The following is a 25615-nucleotide window of genomic DNA, read 5'->3' on the forward strand; positions in this document are numbered from 1 at the left end:
GACTGACTAAAGAAATACAGGAAAGGAAACAAATAACCCGAATAAGAAATGAGAAGGACCACATCACAACAGAACCAAATGAAATTAAAAGAATCATTTCAGATTATTATGAAAAATTGTACTCTAACAAATTTGAAAACCTAGAAGAAATGGATGAATTCCTTGAAAAACACTACCTACCTAAACTAACACATTCAGAAGCAGAACAACTAAATAGACCCATAACAAAAAAAGAGATTGAAACGGTAATCAAAAAACTCCCAACAAAAAAAAGTCCTGGCCCGGACGGCTTCACTGCAGAGTTCTACCAAATTTTCAGAGAAGAGTTAACACCACTACTACTAAAGGTATTCCAAAGCATAGAAAATGACGGAATACTACCCAACTCATTCTATGAAGCCACCATCTCCCTGATACCAAAACCAGGTAAAGACATTACAAAAAAAGAAAATTATAGACCTATATCCCTCATGAACATTGATGCAAAAATCCTCAACAAAATTCTAGCCAATAGAATCCAACAACACATCAAAAAAATAATTCACCCTGATCAAGTGGGATTTATACCAGGTATGCAAGGCTGGTTTAATATCAGAAAAACCATTAATGTAATCCATCACATAAATAAAACAAAAGACAAAAACCACATGATCTTATCAATTGATGCAGAAAAGGCATTTGACAAAGTCCAACACCCATTTATGATAAAAACTCTTACCAAAATAGGAATTGAAGGAAAATTCCTCAACATAATAAAGGGCATCTATGCAAAGCCAACAGCCAATATCACTCTAAATGGAGAGAACCTGAAAGCATTTCCCTTGAGAACGGGAACCAGACAAGGATGCCCTTTATCACCGCTCTTATTCAACATCGTGTTGGAAGTCTTAGCCAGGGCAATCAGGCTAGACAAAGAAATAAAAGGTATCCGGATTGGCAAGGAAGAAGTAAAGTTATCACTATTTGCAGATGACATGATTATATACACAGAAAACCCTAAGGAATCCTCCAGAAAACTACTGAAACTAATAGAAGAGTTTGGCAGAGTCTCAGGTTATAAAATAAACATACAAAAATCACTTGGATTCCTCTACATCAACAAAAAGAACACCGAAGAGGAAATAACCAAATCAATACCATTCACGGTAGCCCCCAAGAAGATAAGATACTTAGGAATAAATCTTACCAAGGATGTAAAAGACCTATACAAAGAAAACTACAAAGATCTACTACAAGAAATTCAAAAGGACATACTTAAGTGGAAAAACATACCTTGCTCATGGATAGGAAGACTTAACATAGTAAAAATGTCTATTCTACCAAAAGCCATCTATACATTCAACGCACTTCCGATCCAAATTCCAATGTCATATTTTAAGGGGATAGAGAAACAAATCACCAATTTCATATGGAAGGGAAAAAAGCCCCGGATAAGCAAAGCACTACTGAAAAAGAAGAAGAAAGTGGGAGGCCTCACCTTACCTGACTTCAGAACCTATTATACAGCCACAGTAGTCAAAACAGCCTGGTATTGGTACAACAACAGACACATAGACCAATGGAACAGAATTGAGAACCCAGACATAGATCCATCCACGTATGAGCAGCTGATATTTGACAAAGGACCAGTGTCAATTAACTGGGGAAAAGACAGCCTTTTTAACAAATGGTGCTGGCATAACTGGATATCCATTTGCAAAAAAATGAAACAGGACCCATACCTCACACCATGCACAAAAACTAACTCCAAGTGGATCAAAGACCTAAACATAAAGACTAAAACGATAAAGATCATGGAAGAAAAAATTGGGACAACCCTAGGAGCCCTAATACAAGGTATAAACAGAATACAAAACATTACCAAAAATGATGACGAGAAACCCGATAACTGGGAGCTCCTAAAAATCAAACACCTATGCTCATCTAAAGACTTCACCAAAAGAGTAAAAAGACCACCTACAGATTGGGAAAGAATTTTCAGCTATGACATCTCCGACCAGCGCCTGATCTCTAAAATCTACATGATTCTGTCAAAACTCAACCACAAAAAGACAAACAACCCAATCAAGAAGTGGGCAAAGGATATGAACACACATTTCTCTAAAGAAGATATTCAGGCAGCCAACAGATACATGAGAAAATGCTCTCGATCATTAGCCATTAGAGAAATGCAAATTAAAACTACGATGAGATTCCATCTCACACCAGCAAGGCTGGCATTAATCCAAAAAACACAAAATAATAAATGTTGGAGAGGCTGCGGAGAGATTGGAACTCTCATACACTGCTGGTGGGAATGTAAAATGGTACAACCACTTTGGAAATCCATCTGGCGTTATCTTAAACAGTTAGAAATAGAACTACCATACAACCCAGAAATCCCACTCCTCGGAATATACCCTAGAGATACAAGAGCCTTCATACAAACAGATATATGCACACCCATGTTTATTGCAGCTCTGTTTACAATAGCAAAAAGTTGGAAGCAACCAAGGTGTCCATCAACGGATGAATGGGTAAATAAATTGTGGTATATTCACACAATGGAATACTACGCATCGATAAAGAACAGTGACGAATCTCTGAAACATTTCATAACATGGAGGAACCTGGAAGGCATTATGCTGAGCGAAATGAGTCAGAGGCAAAAGGACAAATACTGTATAAGACCACTATTATAAGATCTTGAGAAATAGTAAACCTGAGAAGAACACATACTTTTGTGGTTACGAGGGGGGGAGGGAGGGAGGGTGGGAGAGGGTTTTTTTATTGATTAATCAGTAGATAAGAACTGCTTTAGGTGAAGGGAAAGACAACACTCAATACATGGAAGGTCAGCTCAATTGGACTGGACCAAAAGCAAAGAAGTTTCCGGGATAAAATGAATGCTTCAAAGCTCAGTGGAGCAAGCGCGGGGGTCTGGGGAACATGGTTTGCGGGGACTTCTAAGTCAATTGGCAAAATAATTCTATTATGAAATCATTCTGCATCCCACTTTGAAATGTGGCGTCTGGGGTCTTAAATGCTAACAAGCAGCCATCTAAGATGCAGCAATTGGTCTCAACCCACCTGGAGCAAAGGAAAATGAAGAACACCAAGCCCACATGACAACTAAGAGCCCAAGAGACAGAAAGGGCCACATGAACCAGAGACCTACATCATCCTGAGACCAGAAGAACTAGTTGGTGCCCGGCCACAATCGATGACTGCCCTGACAGGGAGCTCAGCAGAGGACCCCTGAGGGAGCAGGAGAGCAGTGGGATGCAGACCCCAAATTCTCATAAGAAGACCAAACTTAATGGTCTGACTGAGACTGGAGGAATCCCGGCGGTCATGCTCTCCAGACCTTCTGTTGACACAGGACAGGAACCATCCCTGAAGACAACTCATCAGACATGAAAGGGACTGGTCAGCGGGTGGGAGAGAGACGCTGATGAAGAGTGAGCTAATTATATCAGGTGTACACTTGAGATTGTGTTGGCAACTCTTGTCTGGAGGGGGGATGGGAGGATAGAGAGAGAGGGAAGCCGGCAAAATTGTCAAGAAAGGAGAGACTGAAAGGGCTGACTCAAGACGGGGAGAGTAAGTGGGAGTAGGAAGTGAGATGTATGTAAACTTATATGTGACAGACTGATTGGATTTGTAAACGTTCACTTGAAGCTTAATAAAAGTTATTATAAAAAAAAAAAAAAAATTAGGTATAGACATATAGATTTACAGGTGTTTGTTTTCATAATGAGTCTCTAGGTCTGAGATAACCAGATATAGCATTTCTCTTTCCACAGTTTCCATGAAGTAAAAGATTACATTCAGGACTACTTGTCCATGTTAGAAAAGAAACCATTCCTCAGTGAAGATAAAACTGAACTGTACATGCTCTTCATCAACTGCCTGGAGGTAAGCTATCACTTCCCTGCATTGCTTCTACAAACTATCTGAACCACATGGTTTATGCAATGGCAAATGTTTATGACAATTTGCACATCATTTAATCAGTAAAATTAACAGATGCTTTGTTCCATGTGGGAAAAGAAAGGTTTCAAAGACACTGCTTTTGCCGTCAGCAGTTGTATAGACTGCCATCTATGTGCACATGCACAAGAAACATGGCCTCCAAGAGCACACCACCAAAGATAACAGTGGTGTCTCTGGATGGTGAGACTAGAAACACTTTTCATTTTCCTTCTCTTTATATTCTGCTTATTTCCAAAATTTTTACAATGTATATGAAAACAATTAAATTATACAAAATATCCTTGTCCCTGGAGTCCTGGTGGTGCAATGGTTAAGAGCTTGGCTGCTAACCAAAAGGTCAGCAGTTCGAATCCACCAGCCACTCCTTGGAAACCGTATGGAGCAGTTCTATAGGGTTGCTATAAAAAAAAAGTCGGAGTCAAATCGGTAGCAAAGAGTTTTTTATTTTCCTTGTAGTCCTTCTTTCCAGCTCTTTCTTCACCCTAAAAAAGAAAGAATGTTAGTTTTCCATGATTGGAAACCATCACACCCAAACCTTCAACAATGCAGATCTATTCGTTGTCCTTCCTTTATTCTCCACAGTCATGCGGTGGCAATTTTAGAAGGTTGGGGACTTGTATATTAAAAACAATGACATCCTTTTCTTTCTCACTCTTTGTTCTCTAGGACGCAATGCGTGAGAAAATTAGTGCTTGCTCCAAAAACGAGGAATTGAACTACCTACGAGAGGAAGGTCATTTCCTGAGGACTCACTGCCCACTGAAACTAGGCCCAGAGCCAGCTAAGGAGGTTTCCATTGAATACCTGCAGAAGATGGCTCGGGTCCGCCTCTGTCTCGACAGGGCTTCGGACTTCCTCTTCGAGGGTCATGCGCACTCAGGCAAGTCTTCTTCGCTACCTTGCTCCACATCTGGCCAGGCGACCCCATTATTTAGAAATTCAGATGTATGGGAAACTGGTTCTTAAAATAGTATTGGTCCTTCCTAAGTCCCCTTTCTCCTGGGTTGTTTTTTGCTGTGAACCCCTAGGGAGTAGACCCATGCTCTTCACCAGATTTGTGTCCAGGACCATTGACTAGTACATCTTCTTAGCCACCTGCACTCACCCACTTTCTCACTGAACTCTCCAGAGATGGCTGAGGAAAAGCGGCGCTATCTGCGCCAAGTTGAGCACTTCTGTACCCAAAGCAAGAACGATTGGTTCCGTGTGTACTTGGTGAGGAAGCTGACCAGCCAACACACGATGGAGTTTGTGCAGAGCCTCGCCAAACGGGGCCACCCGGCCCAGTGGGTGTTCCCCAAGGAAGTCATTGCACAGCAGGTACTGCCACACACCCCACAGCCCAGCAGCTGACCCTGCAGCTCCTCCCCTACTTTCCCACCCTTACTCTCTCCCATGGCCACTAAGGAAATAGGAGAGGCCTGGTCCTCTGTGCTTCAGCTCATCTGACCCAGCTTGTGATAATGTTTAGACTGCCTGCCACAGGGAAAAGGTGTGTGTGCGTGTGAGTGTGAGTGTGCGCAGGCCTCAGGTTTCCTCATCTAGCTGTGAAGCTTCCTGAGGCCTCACTTCTGATCTAGTGTGACACAGGAAAGTAAAGGAATGTTTCTGTGGCCTTTGCTTTCATCAGATTAAAAGTGATTCCCTTGTAGGATCTATTCTTTTCATCTTCAGCAGGCAGAGACAGGAAGGAATGGGAACGAAGGATAAAAAGACTGCAGTAAGCTTGGCTCAGGGCCTCTCCATGGTCCTTCCCACAAGCTCCGAAATTAACAGACACTCACTGTCCTCGGGTTGCAAAAGCAGCAGTAAAAATCCTAGCGTTTTGTCTATTCTATCTTTTACATCCTGGCCTTTTGTGCTATGCTTTCAGTAGAGAAAGAGGTCAGCTACAAGATCAGAAGTACCTTCCTCCCAGGTCTGTCACCCACTTATCCCTCTGCCTTTCACTGAGGAGGAAGCTCTTCCCAAAGACAGCACTTGACTGTTAGGCCCAGCTCAGCCTCCTTTAAACCCTCAGGATTACCTGGCGTCTTTACCTATAGAGACAGTTGTTTGCAAAATATTCTCCCCGCCCTGATTAACCCGTGTTCCTGGGGTTGCAGAAGGACTACCCAGGTCAGCTGGACCGATTCCTGGTGTACGGCGATGGATACAAGGCTCTTCGTGATGCAGTGGGCAAAGCCGTCCTTGAGTGCAAGCCCAAGGGCATCACAGCCGCTCTGGAGGTAAGGCGGGCTCCAGGTTTCTCTGTGGCACCAGATGGCACCCACTCCAGGGTCCACATCTCTCTTCGTTTCTGCACAACAATGCAGTGGTGATGGACTACTGAAGAGCCCCGCAGAGTAGCACACTGTATGGGAAGTCACGTGCACATGGCCTCCACAGTTGCACTGGACGGTACTTGTAAACTAGCTGCTAAAACAGGGCAGCAACAACAGTGGAGCTGGGTTTACAGATTTGCTGTCTTGCTGGCCTGCCAAGGCCATCACTACCTCCTTCTCGATTTCTACATGCCCATTACTTCCTTTGAGACCCTGGTGAAAAATCACTTCCTCCATACCTAAGTAAATTCATAATTCCTGCATACATGCTTACTGTGTATACATTTTAATAAAGATGCAAGACTTTTAGAATCTAGTCTTTAAAGCATTCCAGTCTTGCTTCCTTTTGAGGCCCTGTTGGTCCTGGCAAGGTGCTAGGAAAAGAGGAAATAGAAAATCCTATCTCTGTTCAGGAAAAGTTTGTACAACTAGAGAACTATTCAGAAAAAGGGCAGTTGGTGATCTCTGTTACTTGTATTGTAAGCCAGCTGATAACAATGCTTTCAGTTTAATGTGAGAGTATTTTATGAACCTTGTAGTCCAACAGCTGTTTGTCAGGTGGTGTTGAAGTGCAGGGCCCCAGAAGTCCAGGGCCTTGGGAAAGGCTTCCTCACCCTCCTCATGATTAGAGGTTGATCCACATTCCCTATTCACATACAGATCACATGGGACTCTGACCCTTAGGTGGATCTATATGACTTTGTAAACTCTCACTTAATGTCTTTGCTTTCTCAGGCCTGCAGGGACCATAAAACTCAACAGGCAGTCCACTTACTGTTGGCACTTTTCCAAGAGGTCACTGTTTTGTACAGATCCCCTAATGCCAGCCTCCACCCTAAGCCAGAGGTAAGCCTCAACATGCAGGGCTTGTGGTCACAGTCTCATTATCCAGAGGGACTTTTTGGATAGAAGTGAAAGTCACAAATACACATTTGCTTATAATTTTCTCTCTGGGATATGGGGTTCCCAACCATGTTCAGTGGAGAAACTATTTTCTGTTAAACCAAAGCTTTCAGAATTACAGTTAAAAACTGGAGTGAACAACAAAAGGTGGTGTTTACCAAATCAGAAATTTCAAAATCACTGTTTAAGTATGTGGTTGCTGTGATTGTTTATGACAATTCTATTCTCTGAAGAATTTCCCCTCAAATAGGGGATCGTTTATCCATATTTACCTTGCAATTTGATGTATATTTGGTATCAAAATGTATGGCTAGCTATGAGCAAACCTTTGAATTCTCATGATATTTTTCTTTGATATACTTTAATATAAAAAAAAAATCTTTTCCTGTCAGCAATGTGAGGCTGTGAACAGATTCACTGAAGAAACCAAGACTCTTTCTCCTGAAGTCAGACATTTCGCGACATCCCTTGTGGCCAACACTCTTCCATTGCTGAGAACAGATCCCAGTGATGGGGGCCTTGAAGCAACAGTGACAGAGATGGCTGTTCATGCTGCAGCTGTCCTTCTCTGTGGGGAGAACAACGTCTTGGAACCCCTGAGGAACTTGGCCTTCTCCCCAGGCAACATGGCAGTAAGACTGGGGTGTGGGTTACATCAGCTTCATGGTAAAAACTGCAGTCATTTATCACTTGAGAGACTGCGCCTGTAGACTTCGAGATGACTGGATCGCTTTATCTCCTAGATTCCCTTTCTGCCTTTTTCATCTCGTTTGACCTGTTAGTCCACAGTGACAAGGCTGTTTTATTTTCTCAGTAGATAGCTTTTGAGGGCAGGAGCAAAGAAAACCAGAAGCTCATTTTCTTATTCTAGGCCTCTTGCTGAACAACAGCCAGTCAGTCTGCTCACTTAGCTAAATCTAGATACTTTTGTTTTGTTTCCAGAATGCTTTTCTTCCAACCATGCCTGAAGACTTGCTGGTTCAAGCTAGGAGTTGGAAGAGTCTGGGTAGAGTGCAATGGTACAGTAAGTGTTCTTGTCTGAGATGGAATTACATACCCCTTTCAGCTCTGAAGGGCAGTGTCATGTCCCAGGAGGCACTGACTTAGACCTCGGATCCACATGGTTTATGCCTGAAGGTCCAAAAGCACCTGACTGCTTCTGCCATTGGCTCCTGTGCAGAGCGTGAATGGCTTGAAGGATCTGGCACCCTGCTCAATGTAGACAACGCAAAGGACTTCTTTTCTTTATCATGAGGAAAGAAGCCCTCAGGACACACTTCTGGTCCCTGCAGTATACCATTGGGGAGAGGCTGGGAACCCCATCAGATGCTCATCCAAGGGCCAGAGCACAATACAACCAACTTGTGACCCAAAGATAGCTCTTCTGAAGTATACAGCTGAGAGACAGAATAATATAACCTGTGACTTCATCTGAATTTTGCTCTTACCTTGAGTAAATAATCTTTTTAACTAGGTTTAAAAGTTTTTTTTTTTTTTTTTAAAAAAAAAGATGCTCTTGATAAAAAAATTCTAAGGGAATAGAAAAGTATAAAATATTGCCTTTCCAAAAGTACCCCCTACATAGATACATCCAAACTCCCTGAGGGACCAAATTGCTGGGCTGAGGGCTATGGGAACCGTGGTCTCGGGGAACATCTAGCTCAGTTGGTATAACATAGTTTATAAAGAATATGTTCTACATTCTACTTTGGTGAGTAGTGTCTGGGGTCTGAAAAGCCTGTGAGCAGCCATCTAGGCTACTCCACTGGTCTCACCCTTTCCGGAGCAAGGAAGAATGAAGAAAACTAAAGATACAAGGGAAGATTAGTCCAAAGGACTAATGGACCACAACTACCACGGCCTCCACCAGACAGAGTCCAGTACAGCTAGACGGTGCCCAGCTACCACCACTGATTGCTCTGACAGGGATCACAATAGAGGATCCCAGACAGAGCTAGAGAAAAATGTAGAACAAATCCTAACTCTAAAAGAAAGTCCAGACTTGGTGGCCTGACAGAAACTGGAGAAACCCTGAGAGTATGGCCCCCAGACACCCTTTCAGCTCAGTAATGAGGTCACTCCTGAGGTTCACCCTTCACCCAAAGACTGAACAACCCCATGGAAAAAAATAAGACTAAAGGGATGCATCAGCCCTGGGGCAGGGACTAAAAGGCAAAAGGTAACAGGAAAGCTGGTAATAGGGAACCCAGGGTTGAGAAGGGAGAGTGTTAGACATGTCACGGGGTTGTTAACTAATGTCAGAGAACAATGTGTGTACTAACTGTTGGACAAGAAACTAGTTTTTTCTGTAAAACCTCTTCTAAAGTACAATTTAAAAAAGTAACCACTAGTATAAGCCTCTAATCTAATTTCTCATTGTTTGGTAAAATTAAACTCGGAGATACTTTCTACTAACAATATACATTTACTGAATTCCTACGGTATTTCAAGTAGCTAATAACCAAGCTAAAAAAGTAGTTTAAGATTTCTGGTAACGTGCTCAGGATATCCACCATACATCATGCTTCAGTTGGGGCCAGAGAAGAAAGAGTTAGCTTTCCCTTTTAAACTTGGTCATTAGTGAAAACTCCCCAGCTAACCTGTACCTGTGGTTCTTCTGACAGCATGTCCCAATGGCCATCCGTGCTCTGTAGGAGAGGTGAGTCTGGGTATTTGGGGAAGGGATCAGGGGCTCCAAACGTGGGCTCCTCTGGGTCTGGAAAGAGGGAGCATGGAGAAGGGGATCATACGGCCTAGACCTTCTGAGAGAACACAGACTCATTCTGAGGGCTGTCCAGGTGTTCCAGCCACACATCTAAGGGGTGCTAAGGTATCAGCAGAAGAAAAGCTTTGGGGTGTCATCAGGTCCGCCCAGGGTTTCTCAATCAGCACGATGGGCATTTGGATTAGATAATTCTTTATTATGGTAATTCTTTATTCTGTCCTGAGCATTGTAGAATGTTTAGCAGCACCTCAGGTCTTGAATCACTAGATGCCGTAGCACCCCTGTCCCCCATCAAGTGTGACAACCAAAAATGTCTCCAGACATTGCCAGAGGTTCCCTGGGAACTGAATTGCCGCTGGCTGAGAACCACTGCTACCCATCCTTTCTTGCCACTGCAGCGTGGTGGGATTGGTGACACGGGTCCTCACAGAATAGCAAAGTGCTGACTAGACCACAAGTGGCATCACTCACCCAGAGAGCAAATAAAGGGTGGAAGAAGAGACTCGCAGACTGTTAGCCCCGTGGGAAAAGAACTGTTTGTTATTCATGTCTGAATCCCTAAGCATCTCACCCAGGGCCTTTCATTCAGTTTATCTGTACTTACTCAGCAGCAGGCTAAGGCAGCAAACAGAAGCCAAGTTGTACGATAAAGTAAATAGGAAACACGGAGAAAAAATGGATACGCAGACACCTCATCTTTCTGAGCTTCACTCACATCCTTGCTTATGAAATGAGGAGCCTGAGAAAGGTTCTTTCTTCCCAAGACTTCCACCAGCTCTGAAACCCAGTGGTCTGGGAGTCTGTGATTGGTTTGGTCTGCTATAGACTGAGTCTTGTATATAGTATCACACAATCTGATTTGGAAAAATGGGCCCTTGGAAGTAGTAAATCATATGGCTATGTACATTTTTTTTTCTTTTTAATAAAATTATCCCAGTAGAGTTAAGGAAATCAGTTTGGAAGCTATTGTAGTATTACTGGTGTTAGAGAATGAAGCACTAGTGACTAGTATGAGAGGTATGGGAATGGGGAAAGGTAATGAATACGACAAGGAAGATTGAGTTTATGTATTTGTCTATAAAGTGCCACACTATTTAGAAATAAAACTTACACCTCTCCTGTTTAAAAAAAATCCAAATCTTCCAGTGTGCAGCATAATTTGCACAGAGTATCAGCCCTGTCCCCCATGGCCCCTCCAGTCTCATCTGAAATCCGTATAAGTTAGAATAAGCAAACCTGGTGGCACTCCCTCCCTCTGGGGGGAAGCGTGTGTTCACCGACAGGGTGGATTTGCGCATAAAACGACGCTGGCTCCCAAACTAAGCTGGAACCACATGTTTCTATCGCAGTGCGGCATGCCAATGGAACAGAGCCTTTGTCCTGACTGTCACGCTCCAGTTGGAGGTGTTAATCACAGACCAAATGCTGGCTTTCATCGTATTGAGTACGTAAGATGGAATTTCCTTTCTAAGGAGTGAAAACCATGGTCTTCTGGGCTGTTTCTATTCCAGCTGATAAACTGACAGACAGCACAGTGCATGTGGACCTGTGTTCCATTCGATACCAACACCAAGGTCATTGTGGTCATTGAGCAATGAGGTGTTTGTCAGTGGTAACTGGGCTCTTAAACCCAAGATGGACTCCACTTTAATACTTCAATACCATCCATTTAGGCCTTAGGCATGCCCCCTATAGAAATATGCTTGACATAAACAGGTGACCTAATTCAAGGAGACATTTAAGTCTGGAAGACCAAAAGCTGAGCATTCTAAGCAAAAGCTACTGTACTTGCAAACTATCTTAGCTTTCTCCTGTTTCCAGGAAAGTGAAGGACACACAGTCAGTATTATTAAATATCAGACTTCAGAATCCAGATGAAAGTGTGATCTCCTGATCACACATTTTCTTATGAAAGGATGCCTGTCAAGATCAGAGGTGGGACCTGTCTGTGGGCTTCAAACACTCTGGCTTATTCTGTGTAGTCACAGTTCAAAATATTCTAACCCATTCTCTCCATAAACTACCATTCCAATATTTTTGCAACTGAACATACCTGTCATCCCCTCTGGGTGTGACACAGATGATCTGGGAAGTCATTTGATTTGGAAGAAACAGAACAATGTATGCATGTTCCCACACTGATGTCCACCGTCCCAGGCTCCAGCTTCCCTTAGCTAGCCTGCTCGCTCCACACAGCAATCCCCGTGGAAGCAGCAGATCAGGCCCCCATCCAGATGTTGCCCAGGGATCGGCGCAAACAGCCACATAACTGAGCCACTTTACCCTCCCAGTGCTGAGGGCTTTTGGCCAGTCAAAAAGGCAAGTCCATCTATAAAGAAAAAGACTCTTAGCAAAGTGGTCTGGACTTCGTAGAACAAGATGTACTTTAACATGATTTTCTTCACAACTGTGAACCTAGTGTCCAAGTCCTAAGAATCTGAGGTGCCCCTAGCACTGGGAAGAAATGATCCATCATCAATCATCTTCTTGTCTTCCCCTGTCCTTCCCAGAAATAACACAGATAGAACTCAGACTGGCCACGTGCTGGGAAACCCCGTTGCCAGAGATGTGATGGTATCTGATCGACCGCTGTCCCCCGTTGTCTTCATTCTCATCCGGTTACTCACTCATTTGGCTATGTTTTTGGGAGCTGCTGCAAGTCTCCAGGTATAGTGTGGCCCTACCAACTATGTATGTATTCACCAGTTTCCACCAGCTCTAGTTTTCTCACAGTGAACCCTTTTGTCTAAAAAGTCCTTGCCACCTCCTACAGACTTTTATTACCTAATCCACAAACACGTAGCCCTGGTGGTGCAGCTGTTATGTGCTGGGCTACTATCCAAAAAGCTGGTGGTTCAAACCCACCCAGCGGCTCCTCCTAAAGATCTGCTGTCGATTTGCTCCGGTAAAGATTACGGCCTAGAAACCCCTATGGGGCAGTTCTACTCTGTCACGTGGAGGCGCAGTCAACTCGACAGCACCTAACTACGCAACGATTCATATCTTTCCCACCGTGGTATATGAAGATAAGGGGGATCTACTCGTTACATTATACAAAATCTATTTTAAATGAACAACGCTATGCCTTAGGCCCACACCTGGGAGTGGAGAGGCTGATATAATCATGATTTTACCTGGTCTGCCTGGTACCCTAGAGGAGAGAGACACACTGCATTATCTCCGAGTTGATACTAAGCATGACAGTAAAGAGTGCGGGGTCTGAGAATTCCCACTTCATTCTGATGCTATAAAAGCCAGTCTTTTGCAGATGGTGTTTCTTTGTTCCACTCTTGTGTCTGCCTTTTGCCTTTGCTGTTGAATCACTTGGATCACCCCGTGAACTTCACTTTAGAAGCCATCTTCTGATAAGTCCTGATGATGAACTTGCCATCTCATCCACAAACAAGATCTTCTTTACCCTGTGTCTCTTTGCTCCCACAGGCTCTGAGAAACATCATTAAGCCTCCAGTGGAGGATCCAAAAACATTTCTCCAACAGCACATCCAGAGAGACTTACAGCAGTTAACAAGGACACTGGGCAAGAGTGCCGACGAGACCACCAACGTGGTGCACCTGATCCTACGCAGCCTCCTCAGAGCACATGATTCCCACTCTGACGAGAGTAAGGAAGTGGGGTGAAGGGGTACGTGGGTGGGGATCTCTGTGCACAGCTGCTAAGAAACCAGGCTTGCTCCAAGACTCCAGACTAAAATAAAATGATGGCTTGTGGAAGGTGACACACCAGTGGGGAGGCAAGAAGAGCCTCATTGTCAGAGAATGGAAGCAGCTCTCTGTTGTTTCCCTTTACGTACATCCTGGCTGAGCCCTGCAGCATTCAGGAGCTTTGCACAGGGTATTAAATGTGGGGACACTTTTCAGTTTCCAAAGTCAGCACTATAGGAAATTTACCAACTGTGTTGGGAACATAGATGGTTCAGTGCTAGAATTCTTGCCTTCCGTGGAGGAAAGATGGGTTCCATTCCTGGCCAGTGCACCTCGTGCCCAGCCACCACCCTTTTGTCAGTGGAGGCTTGTATGTTGCCATGATGCTCAGTAGGTTTCAGCAAAGCTTCCAGACTAAGGAAAACCCTACTGATCACAACGGTCCAATCTCGTCGCATGGCCATGAGTTGGGGCTGAGTCATTGGCAGTTAACAACAACACTGGGGACATACAGCACCCAAAACAGTTGATGTGTGTCAAAGAATCAATCAACATCAAGGAAACAAATGTTTGGTATTTACTTGGGAACTTGTTGTCTTCATAAGTCTGTCCTGTGTTTGGGGGTAGCATCTGCTTTTCCTAAAAATATTGTAGATTAACCCAGAACTAAAAATATTCACAAAGCCAACTCTTCAGACAAAGAATAGACTGGACTATAAGACATAAAATGATATTCATGAAGAGTGCGCTTCTTAGTTCAAGTAAATACACGAGACTAAATGGGCAGCTCCTGTCCGGAGGTGACATAAAAAGGTAGAAAGGCATAGGAGGTAGTTGAATGGACATAGGAAATCCGGGTGGAAAGGAGGAATGTGCGGTCACATTATAGGGATAATAACTAGGGTCACATAACAATGTGTGTATAAATTTTTGTATGAGAAACTAACTTAAGCTATAAACTTTCACCTACCACACAATTTAAAAAAATATTGTAGACTGACCTAATATGCTTAGCCATTCATGATTTGTTGCTGGAAAAGAGCAGGCTACAAAATATTACGATCACTGAGCTAATCTATTTTAAAAATTAAAATCCACAAAGAAAGTAAAGGTCTGTAAGACAACTTAGTAAAATGGTGGAAGAAAGGATGATTTTATTTTCTTTTTGCTTATCTGCAAATTCTTCTTTTCAAAGTGCCTTGTGTTGACAATGTTATTTAAAATAATAATGATACCAATAGCAATAAAAAGTCCTGCCACCTGACAAGAAAATCCATTCCAACTTCAACTGCTTCTTTGCCAGAAATCAGCATTATTCTGTCTTTTCCACTTGGCAAAATCTGATTTTATTTTTAGCCTCTCATCTGGTGTGACTTCAAACTAGGTAAGCTCACCCAGCATTATACTGACCAAGTGACCGAGTCCTCGAAGTGTGCTGGCAGTGTGTACAGCACTCTACAACCGCACAGGTGTCTCAGGGCCACCCAGCTGTCTGCCAGCTCAGGTGGTAGCAGCGGTGATAGGCTGATGGCGGCACTGGCCGCCATCATGCCCTGGGCTTCAAATTTTAACTCTTGTCCTTTCCGTTATTTTGTTCAGAACAGCTTTAAGGTTACAATTATGTGGGCTGGGGGAATTTTAGACATTGAAGTATCTTCACAAAAATCATTAGGTTGGTGGTAGCTGCAGAAACCATTTAAAAATACTTAGGGTAATTTAGGAAAATACCCACCCCTCCAACAAGGAGTACTATTTCAGCGTCACGCTTACTTAGTATCTCCTTGAGTAACCCACATGTATTGCTTTTCTTTGTAGGGCTTTTCAATTTTGATGCAAGATTGTCAACCAAAGAGGCGAGAAACAACTGGGAAAAAGTTGTCCAAACGATTATTTTATCTGAACTGGAGGTAAGTGATGATGGCTACTTGACCTCGGAAAGGGGGGTACTTCCCTGGGCACCCTCTGAACTCTCTTTGCCCACCGTGCCTTTTGGAAAGGCTGTCAAAGCCTTCGAGTAGGGTATTCTCTGTCTAGAGTCACTCCATCCTGCTCTACCCCATCCTCTTCCCTCATGAGCAGTAGGTGGGTCAGGCTGAGGAATTACCACAGGGGACAGTTCTCTCTCCATTACTTTTTACAGCAGAAGAGTGAGAGTAAGAGGTAGAGAACTAGACGATCACGTGGATACCCACCACAAATGCATTACTAATTAGAGGTTAACAACTCCTTTGTTAGAGTAGGAATATTGTTGAGAGTAACTAAGCCCATCTGTAAATAGAAGTCGGGAACAAAAAATGGGAATAAAATACAGGTCTCAGAGTCTCATTGTATTTGGGGAGACATGAACCTACAAACAAGGAGCATCTGAATCACAATAAAAGGTAACAAGTGAATAGTGGATTAAGTGCTAGAATGAGGAGGGCAGACTCCTCAATAAGCCAATGAAATCAGTAGGCGTCCCAGTCTGTTTGTGGTAGTATCTCACTTCCAGAATTGTATGTCCTGTGCTTCATCTAGCATCTAGATAAAACACTCCTGACCATCAACACTCTAATCAGCCAAGACGAACGTATCAGCTCCAACCTTGTGGCCAAAATCATCTATGGTGACCCGGCAACCTTCCTGTGCCACCTGCCCCGGAAGAGTGCGGTTCATTGCTCTAAGATTTGGAGCTGCAGTAAAAGAATCACAGTTGAGCACCTCCAGCACGTGGTGGAGCAGAAAAATGGCAGAGAAACAGTGCCCATCCTCTGGCAGTTCCTACAGATGGTAAGTCTAGCTCACTGTGTCAGCCTGCATTTCTGCACAGATCTCACCTGCAGACCTGAAGGCCCCAGGCTCTTGCTTAGTATCATTCCTAAAGACACAGCATCTAACAGACCTCTTCAGTGCTTTGACTGAAATAGGGAATCTGTGGAAGGTAACTGCTGGCTAGAGTAGAGATCTGCGTACACATCAAACTGTACAGACAGTCTGAAGCATAAAGTCACAGATGAAATATACACACAGTTGGAATCAGTAGTAACCTAGGATAGAAGGCAGTTCACAACAGTGAACTGCAACAACTCAAACATGAACACCAACAATCAAGAAGACGGCACAGGACTAGGCAATGCTGCATTCTGTTAACCATAAGGCTGAAGCCAACTCAACAGCAACTAAGAAGCACATAAAGAACTTGAAGGCCAGAATACTCAGCAAAAATAAGAGCATAAGACTCTTCCCTGACCATGTGTATTCCTCTCACACCTCCCAGTGCGTGGAACAGTCGGTCATCAGCTAGTGCCTGTTGAATGAAAAAAAAGGAGTCAAGAATGCCTAGCCCAAGTCAAACAAACAAAACATCTTCCCTGTTCTTTGAACTGTCTAGGCTTAGACTGAAGACAGGATGAGTGAGTGCTGGCAGTGGTAGGGCTGGGGGTGGGGACAGTAAAATGTACTGGCCCCATTTGTTAGAACTACAAAGACTCATTTTCTAACATTCATCCGTTTGATCTTTTATTTTCTACAACATATCTTTAATCATTTCTCTCTGTGGACCAATATTCGCCATCTAGAAAGAATAAAAATGATCCAGAAATTTCTGCCGGTCAGTTAAAGAAATTGACCATTCACACGAGGAAGGGCTTCATAGTAATACTGTGATTCTCTCCAGTGTGTACAGTTTCATTTAATTGAAGCTTAGATCTTAGGTCTTCGAAACAAGATCCAAGAATAATGCCAGCCACCAGTGCATCATTTCTTGGTCTTTTTCATTTAGCAGCTTCTCTCCATACCCCGCTAAATCCACGTTTGGCAAACACATTGATGTGTAAGTGCCACCAGCGCAGGAACTCAGCTTTGCTGTGCTGCTGATCCTAGAGTGCAGAGCATCTCACACTTCGTAGTCAGTAGACATTTCCAGAGAATAGTATGACCTTTTCCCCATTTCCAAGCTCTGTGATGTGTCATCATATCAAAAGGCATGCTGACCAGATTAAACTACCGATATAACTCCTGAGCCAGCCCCAGAGTATGTTTGTCCAGTAACATATTCTAGGCACATAAAAAATGCAACTGCTGGTCTTCCCTTCCCCAGGAAGCAGAACTGAGACTGGTGAAATTTTTGCCTGAGATTTTGGCCCTGCAAAGGACCCTTGTGAAGCGATTCCAGAATGTTTCAGAGGTTGACTTCCCATCCCTCAGGAGTTTTATTGACAGTCACAATTCAGGTATGATTCTCCGTGTTGGGTGGCTTAGGATGACCATCCAACCAGGGTGGGCAGCCACAGGTGCTCTGCATCCTAAGTTTTTAGCATGAGGTGAAGGATTCCGTGAGTCCCAAAAACACATTAGAAGGTTGTGCTGCAGCTGAAAAGCACTTCCCCGTCACTCCTCAAACTCCACTTTAGTGTTCAAATGGCACTGCAAAGGTGCAGGCGGCTACCAGAAGATGCAAAGTTGGTTCTCTCCAAAGAGCATACCATTACACTGGTGTAGCCTGGGCTGGTGCTCACATGGCTTCTTTTAAAAAGTGTTTTTTTGCCCAGATGGGTTGAAGCAGTTGTTTGGCAACAGAATCACTCTCTTTCTATCAACGTGGAACAAGCTGAGGAGATCACTTGAGACCAATGGTAAGTGCTGTATTTCCGCTGTAACACGTAACATGACAGGAGGACACTTCTGAAAGTACTTTCTCTTCAGCCTCACTCTACCGTCCCTGGGATCCTAGGCCTATGCTATGTTCAGGTCAATGCCGGATCTATGAGTCTTTTGATAGGGGTGTTTGGGATCAGCAAAATAACATATCACGAAAAACAAGCCTTTAGTCCTCTATATAAATATATATATATATCAATTTATGTCTATAACTATGGCGTCGTAAAGAAGCTGAGAACATTTGAAAACCTGTCAGCATATTAAAGAGAGATTGGAGGCAGGCCTTAAGATTGTTCCCAGTTCCCGGCTGTGTTTAGTAGAGGTGACTTCTGCATTCCTCATCCACTTGCTGTAACAGGCTCCCTCACCTTGATGTGACAGAACCAGTGTGGAGCTGAATGCCTTTCTGATTAAGAATGACCCTGTTGTTCCAAGGTGAAATCAAGCTTCCAAAGGACTACTGCAGCACTGACCTAGATCTGGACACTGACTTTGAGGTCATCCTGCCACGTCGCCGGGGTCGGGGCCTCTGTTCCACAGCCTTAGTCAGCTACTTGATTAAGCTCCACAATGAAATGGTCTACACAGTGGAAAAATTCTCCCAGAAAAACTACAGGTGAGTGCACAAGCCAATAGGAAATCTGGCCCAGGAACTCATTTCTCTGGTCCCTAGGTCCACTAGGACAGACTTGAGCCAGACTTCAGCCCTTCTCTAACGAACACCCCTGCAGCTAGCTCCCCAGTGCCCCCAGATTCGTGTATCAAGAACATTAACTAAGAACTGACTCGGGGTAACCTAGAGCAGATATGCACTGCCCAGGATGCTGACTGCTATATCTTTCTGTCCCTCAGCTACTCTATTGATGCCTCCGAGGTCACTGACCTGCATGTCATCAGTTACGAAGCAGAGCAGGACTTGATGCCCCTGATTCTCTCCAACTGCCAGTACAAAGTAGAGCAAGGCGGAGAAGCCCTGCAGGAGTTTGACCTGGAGAAGATCCAGCGGCAGATCACCAGCCGATTTCTCCAGGGCAAGCCCAGGCTTACTCTGAAGGTACAGCTGGCCCCTGCGGGAGTGTCCATTTAGTGTGGCTTCCATCACAATATTTTCAAAGTGAGACCAGCACAAGGGAGTTATCCAGGGTGATCTTCCAGGTCATCTTATTCACACCCACAATTCCATGGCCACCACTCACATCTGTGTCACTGGCCTGGACAGCTCTCCAGAGCTTTCTCCTGCATCAGTACCTACACCTCAATACCCCAGATGTATACTGGGGTGTATAAATCATATTGGACTCGTCAGCCACAGTTTTCTACCGTATTCAATGGCATCACCATCTACCCCAGGAAAACCTCACAGGCATCTTCTCTTCCTTTCCTTTAGTCTCCACACAATCTGTCATCAGATACTGTAGGGTCTACCTTCTACCTGGGTCACCACAACCACTGCTTTCATTCAAACCTTCTGCCCTGAAGTGTGTCCCCTGTACTGGCTCCTAACTGGACTCCCATCCTCCAGTTTAGCCCCTATCATCATTCATCCACTGCTACAGGAAAGTGTCCACACCCCAAGCCTGCTTCATAAAAGGCTGGTAGTCTTTCCCCAGCCACCATGCAGCCCACATATAGCCACTGCCCCGCCCCCCAATGTGTCCTCCGATCTCACCCGCAGCTCATGCTCCCCCATGGCTCACGCCCCCCCTCCCCCACCGACATACCTGCCTTTCTCAGCTCTTCTTTTACCTGGATTGTGCTTGTGCCTCAAGCCCCAGACAAATATAATGGACGTGGGTGTCATCTCCCCCACTGCCCACAACTGGGCTGTGAATCGTTTGAGCCCAAGCTTGGCTTCATTCATTCTGATGGCCGTGTCGTCCAGCAGAGTCGCTGCCTTGTTCACAATCTTGGGTAATTGTGGTTGAGCGGTTGCATGAATGAGCTGTCCTCTGAACCTCTTTATACCTGGAACTCTTGTGGTCCTCGGGGCTATGGTATTACACCTGCCAGTATCTGCCTGGCCATTGTGGCAGGCTAGGTTCCTTGTTGTGTTGTTTTTTCCATGGACTGTGGAGTAGACAGTCTGCAGTACTACCCTGAATGGTATGGTGCTACAATTCAGTTCCATTTGCCATCTGTGAAAACCTCCACAGTAGAATTAATTTCCAAAAAAAAATTTTTCTTTTCCATTTTAGGGAATACCCACTCTGGTATACAGACACGACTGGAACTACGAACGTCTCTTTACAGACATCAAGAACAAGATGTCACAGGTGGGCAGAATGAAGCCTCATCATTTCCATGGTGCTTTTTTGTCTATCAGAGTGCTTTCATCCATATTAAAGCTGCCCCAGCCTCATCCCAAGTACACGCTGTGAGCCCCAAAGAGTTTCAGTGACTTACCAAAGTGTCCCTACCCCAGAGCTCTTTCCAAAGGGCAAGCAGAACATCAAATCTGCAAATGTTTCTTGTTAAGTATAAACAGATTAAGTAGCTTGTTAGTCATGACCACGTGTGCTGATGCAAAAGGACCACAGAACTTTTCCTGCATACATGTTCTCCCTCTCTCTAGACAGACAGAAAGACAGGTAGGTAGGTAGGTACACAGATTGATAGATAGGAACTCATGGGGTCATTGTGAGCTTTAAATGGGTTTGTATCTATTTCTGCAAAAATCTCAACTAGTGCTGGACACTCAGTAAGCAAGAAGTGTTAACTGTTATTGCTGCTGTTGGGGCCTCTGTCTCCACTTGTGGCCTTGGACAGTGAAGAAGGGAGGCTCCCTTATCAGGTAACAATAAGCCAGAAGCCCAACCCAGGGCCCCTGACCTGCTTTTGCTTCCCCAGAATGCCCTCCCCCAAGCGACCCTCAGCGCCCTCGGTGGACAGCTGCAGTCCTTCAGTGACACCTGTGAAGCTCTGTCAGTCATAGAAGTGACCTTGGGCTTTCTGAGCACAGCCGGTGGTGACCCAAACATGCCCCTGAATGTGTATATCCGAGACACCCTGCGAATGGATGACCAGACAAGTCCTGTTTTAAAGGTGGGTCTCGTACTAGTGCTTTCATCAAAGGGAGTCTGCATTGCCTCTCGCTTCAGTTTCTCCACTTCCTACTAGGAATGCCACCATTTCGAGAACATCAATCCAGACACCCTGAGAAGGAGGGGGGTCAAGAACAACCCTTCGCCCAGTCGGTCCACATTAGACAGAATGCACTGTAGACGGTATAGGCACAGATGCCCTTGAAATGCTATCCGTCTAGACAGTGCACCCCAGATGTGACTGAGAACATGGGCCAGCTGCTAACTGCAGATGCTCGTGAACTCTGAGAGGCTGCAGGAGCAGGAGGACTTGTCAGAAGAGTTTGAAAGCTGAGGCAAGTGCATCAGCGGACTGGAGTAGGTAGAGATGGCTTCGCGAGGGAAATGGAAGGAAGCAGTGCAGAGCAGAAAGGAGAAAAGATACCGTGTGGCAGAGCAGTCAGGCCCATCTCTCCAGGGCTCAGCCCTTCTCCTCCTTAGGAATCCTGCTCCTCTTTCAGGCCTCAAACAGATGTCAGTTAAAGCACATCATTGCCCTGTGGCGGTTCCTGTCTGCGCATAAGTGCGAACAGCTGCTGCGACTGAGAAAAGTAAGTCGCCCTTTCTCCCTCCCCCTAGACGGCGTGGAGCGGCTCTTCTCCTCTGCTCTGTGCTTCAGTTTTCACTTGTTCATACTGAAGTGTTCATATTTCATTTTAGGATCCGTTTAGGGAAATCAGTTCCAAGTACAAAGTGGATCTCCGCCCAGAAGATGCGAAACTCCTCAGCACTTTCCTGAATCAGACTGACCTGGAGACCTTCTTGCTGGAGCTGCACGAGATGATGATCCTGAAGCTGAAGAACCCCCGTGAGGAGGCGAATTTCAACCCCGCCTGGAGGTAAGGCCTTCAGACCTCCTGAGCAGGTGCACGGAGTGTTCTGCCATCTCCCTGTGATCTTCCACAGACACCAAAACAGTTCTTACCTTACGGCAAGACTCGGCTCCCCGCTGGTCTACCAGGGCACCTTATGGCTGGCTTTTTCCGTTTTAACCTCTGTTGGGAGTGGAGTTTTTAATAGTTACAAAAGTCACATATTCTCATTTCAACAAGTGGACTTACTATGTCAAAGACAGGTGCATTTTAAATTTGATAGAAAAAGCTACACCAATGTATAGACAGTGTATGAGCATACCCAACACAGGAGGTTATCCATCTTTTATATTTTTGTGAATCTGATGGGCCAAAAACTGGAACATCCTTGTTTCACTTGAGTTTCCTAATTTACTAGTGAGGCTGGGCATAGTTTTACATGGGTCATTCGTATATCTTCTTCTGAGTTATCTCTTGATAGCATTTGGTTATTTCTCTTGTGGGCTTTTTATTTTATTCTTGACAATTTGTAAGAACTGTATAGAACAGAGATTCGTCTTTTATCAATTATGTGTTACAAATGCTATATCTCACTCTTTACTTTTATACAGTCAAATCTGACGGAATTTCCCGATAAAGCTTCCATAGCTCCATGTAAGAGTCTTCCTTATCACAAGGTTATAAAACGTCCTCCCATATTTTTTTCTTATGCTTCTCTAGTTTTGTATTCTACATTTATTTTGTTAACCAACTTATTTTTTTGTATGGTATGAAGTAAGGATTTAACGTCACTGTACTTTCTCTAAGCAGATAGTCAAAAAAAAACAAAACCAAACCCAGTGCCGTCAAGTTGATTCCGACTCATAGCAACCCTATAGGACAGAGTAGAACTGCCCCATAGAGTTTCCAAGAAGTGCCAGGCGGATTCGAACTGCCAACGCTTTGGTTAGCAGCCGTAGCACTTAACCACTACGCCACCAAGGTTTCCTAAGCAGATAGTCAAACTCCGGTTTTTCTTACCAGTGCATCTCGTATGTGCTATTCATGATGCTATGTGGCTTCTTCCCAGGTACACTTATATTCCTGGAAATTACTCAACACGTTGTTACTACCCTGGTAGTAAAGTGTAGAAAAAAGATTCCTTTCCTAGAGGGTTTACTTGATATAAACCATGAAATGCAATATCAGCCTTTTTGGAAGGGGGAGGCTTTGTTTTTCATAACCAGCTGCTGTTGAGTGAACTCCCATTCATGGCAACCCTGTGTTTGTCAGAGTAGAACTATGTTCCACAGGATTTTTAATGGCTGTTTTTCAGAAATAGATTGCAAGGACTTTCCTCCAAGGTACCTCTGGGTGGACTCGAACCTCCAGCTTTTGGGTTAGTAGCAACGTCTGTTAACCATTTGTACCACCCAGAGACTCCTTATTTTTTATACAGCTCTGTAAATAAGCAGGTAACATTACTCGAGTGCTTAAAATCTTTGACTGGGCCATCATCAAGGTCAGCACCACAGAGTTCTGGACTGTCTCTATACCACACCCTGGAAAGTAGCTGTGATGAAAAACGTCGACCCCAGGATTCTAGGTCCAGCTCAGTAACTCAGTAGTTGCACATCCTTAACCTGACCCTCAGTGGCAAATGATTGGGATCCTTGTGTTATCTGGGAGCCTGTTTTACATGTTGTCTCCTGTTCCTTGGTTTTTCAGCCTGAGAGACACTCTGGTAAGTTACATGGAAACTAAAGACGGTGACATTCCTCCCGAACTAGAATCTCAGTTCCCAGAAGAGATCCTGCTGTCCAGTTGCGTCCCTGTGTGGAACATGGCAGCAGAGCTGAAACAGCGCCGACACACGAGATAGAAGCAGCTCCTCAGCACTGCCTTTGGATGAGACTTGGGGCGAGAAGGCCCTTCTCCCTCGCCCCTGGAATGGATTCCACCACAGACTGTTAGCTGCCTTTGTGTGTGCTTGGAAGGAAAGCTCTCACCATCACATAAATTCGAGACCAAGGTGTGCTGTGTGAGCTCACAGCCTTTTGAGAGCCAAGCTGTTTCAGGAACATGTGTATACTCCACAACTGTCTCATCATGTCATAAATACTATTCTCTGGGCGGTGAGGACTGCAGATTACACAGCCTTGGAAACAAACCACCATCCTTACATTCCAGGGGAAACCAGAAAAAGTAGCTTCTCAGCTTAACACAGCATAATGGCCCTGTTGGTCTCTGAACTGGCACATACCCAGCCACCAGGTTCCTCCTCCCTCATACTACTGCATAGTCAGAGGGAGGAAAAAACTGAGTGGTTCATTTTCTGCTTTTATTTTTGTCTCATTTATTCTGCACTCACAGAAGACAATCTGGCTTCCTTCTTTCCCCTAGATTCTGAGCATTGTACAGATATTTCTGGGTTTGAACGAGATGTGAAAAATTGCCAGACTCTTTTTTTGTCTTCTCCAAAGACAAGAAAAGTCGGGGCGTTTTGTGAGTGCCTTAAGCCAAACCAGCAAAATCTCATCCAGACCCTACAAGTAGCTTTTATTGTGAGGAGCACTGGACAAAGAGTCAGGGACACTCTGGGCCTTGGTCTCCTTATCTATAAAATAAGGGACTGGATTGATGGCCAAAATTCCTTCCAATTCTAATATTTTGAAATTCTAAATGAAAGTTTATTAAAATGTAACTTAGGTCAAAGGGATGGTTCTGGCACATCCGTGGGTAATTTTTGATTGTCTAGCATTATGCCAAATAAACATGCAGACTTCACGTGGTCTGTATTTCCCTGCGTACACAAATATCTGGTCCTTTCTTTCAGTCTCAGCCAAGATACAACTGAGACTCAGAGGGTACAAAACCAGTTTTGTTTCTGAAAATGGGAAAAGGAAGTAGTTCAGCTAGCCCCAATTTGTGCTGCTTTCTTCGAGTTCAGGGTCTGTCTGTTTTTCCAGATCTGCTCTGACACTGAAGACCTCTCTGGACTAACTCCTTCCAAGACAGCTCAGCACCCCTCTGGCCAGACAGTAAGACAGCAGCTGTATAAAAGCTAGTGGCGAATGACCTTAATATATATTCTAAATGAGCTAACAACTCAATCAGCTTGAAATTGGGCCCATGGGGTGAGAGCTACAAAAACACAAAATGCTCATAGAGAATGCTACCACAGATACCTTAAGCTCCTCTGGAGGAAGCTGCAAATGGAATTGCTCTCTGTATTATGTTGATATTCGCTTCATGGTACTTGGTGAAGAGTATATAGTCGTCGAGACCCAAGGTTGTAATTCATTTGCTACAGTGTCCACTTGCATAGGATAATGTATGGTAGTTTATCATTCAAGAATATGCAAAGGCCATCCCCCCACAGACATCTGGATCTTGGATTGCCCAGTTAATGGTCTTTTTTTTTTTTTTTTAATCTTCTACTTGCACTTGGGACTCCTGATACCTCCAAATTGGGACCAAGCCATCAAGTTGCAGCTCACACCCTCATGGTTTCAG

General features: G+C 44.3%; 1 protein-coding gene across 5 annotated transcripts in view; it reads left to right on the top strand.

Moving 5' to 3' along the window:
* The window catches only part of RNF213 (ring finger protein 213), a 135679-nt gene extending 110448 nt beyond the window's left edge, over positions 1 to 25231 (top strand). For 4 of the 5 annotated variants that reach the window (XM_049861496.1, XM_049861497.1, XM_049861498.1 and 1 more), the window contains 22 exons: positions 3786 to 3897; positions 4642 to 4855; positions 5105 to 5295; positions 6081 to 6203; positions 7035 to 7145; positions 7595 to 7834; positions 8145 to 8226; positions 9827 to 9861; positions 11277 to 11371; positions 12438 to 12594; positions 13369 to 13549; positions 15406 to 15497; positions 16108 to 16359; positions 17669 to 17801; positions 18120 to 18203; positions 18664 to 18844; positions 19081 to 19282; positions 20424 to 20501; positions 21076 to 21270; positions 21770 to 21859; positions 21969 to 22147; positions 23828 to 25231. In XM_049861496.1, coding sequence (XP_049717453.1) covers positions 3786 to 3897; positions 4642 to 4855; positions 5105 to 5295; positions 6081 to 6203; positions 7035 to 7145; positions 7595 to 7834; positions 8145 to 8226; positions 9827 to 9861; positions 11277 to 11371; positions 12438 to 12594; positions 13369 to 13549; positions 15406 to 15497; positions 16108 to 16359; positions 17669 to 17801; positions 18120 to 18203; positions 18664 to 18844; positions 19081 to 19282; positions 20424 to 20501; positions 21076 to 21270; positions 21770 to 21859; positions 21969 to 22147; positions 23828 to 23981 — 3181 coding nt within the window. In that variant the 3' untranslated portion in view covers positions 23982 to 25231. Of the gene's footprint in view, positions 1 to 3785; positions 3898 to 4641; positions 4856 to 5104; positions 5296 to 6080; positions 6204 to 7034; positions 7146 to 7594; positions 7835 to 8144; positions 8227 to 9826; positions 9862 to 11276; positions 11372 to 12437; positions 12595 to 13368; positions 13550 to 15405; positions 15498 to 16107; positions 16360 to 17668; positions 17802 to 18119; positions 18204 to 18663; positions 18845 to 19080; positions 19283 to 20423; positions 20502 to 21075; positions 21271 to 21769; positions 21860 to 21968; positions 22148 to 23827 lie in introns of those variants that run through there. The other variant, XR_007514234.1, reaches the window with a different exon arrangement.
* The last annotated feature ends 384 nt before the right edge of the window (positions 25232 to 25615 follow it).

The sequence above is a fragment of the Elephas maximus genome, chromosome 19, assembly GCF_024166365.1.
Source record: "Elephas maximus indicus isolate mEleMax1 chromosome 19, mEleMax1 primary haplotype, whole genome shotgun sequence".
NCBI lineage: Eukaryota > Metazoa > Chordata > Mammalia > Proboscidea > Elephantidae > Elephas > Elephas maximus.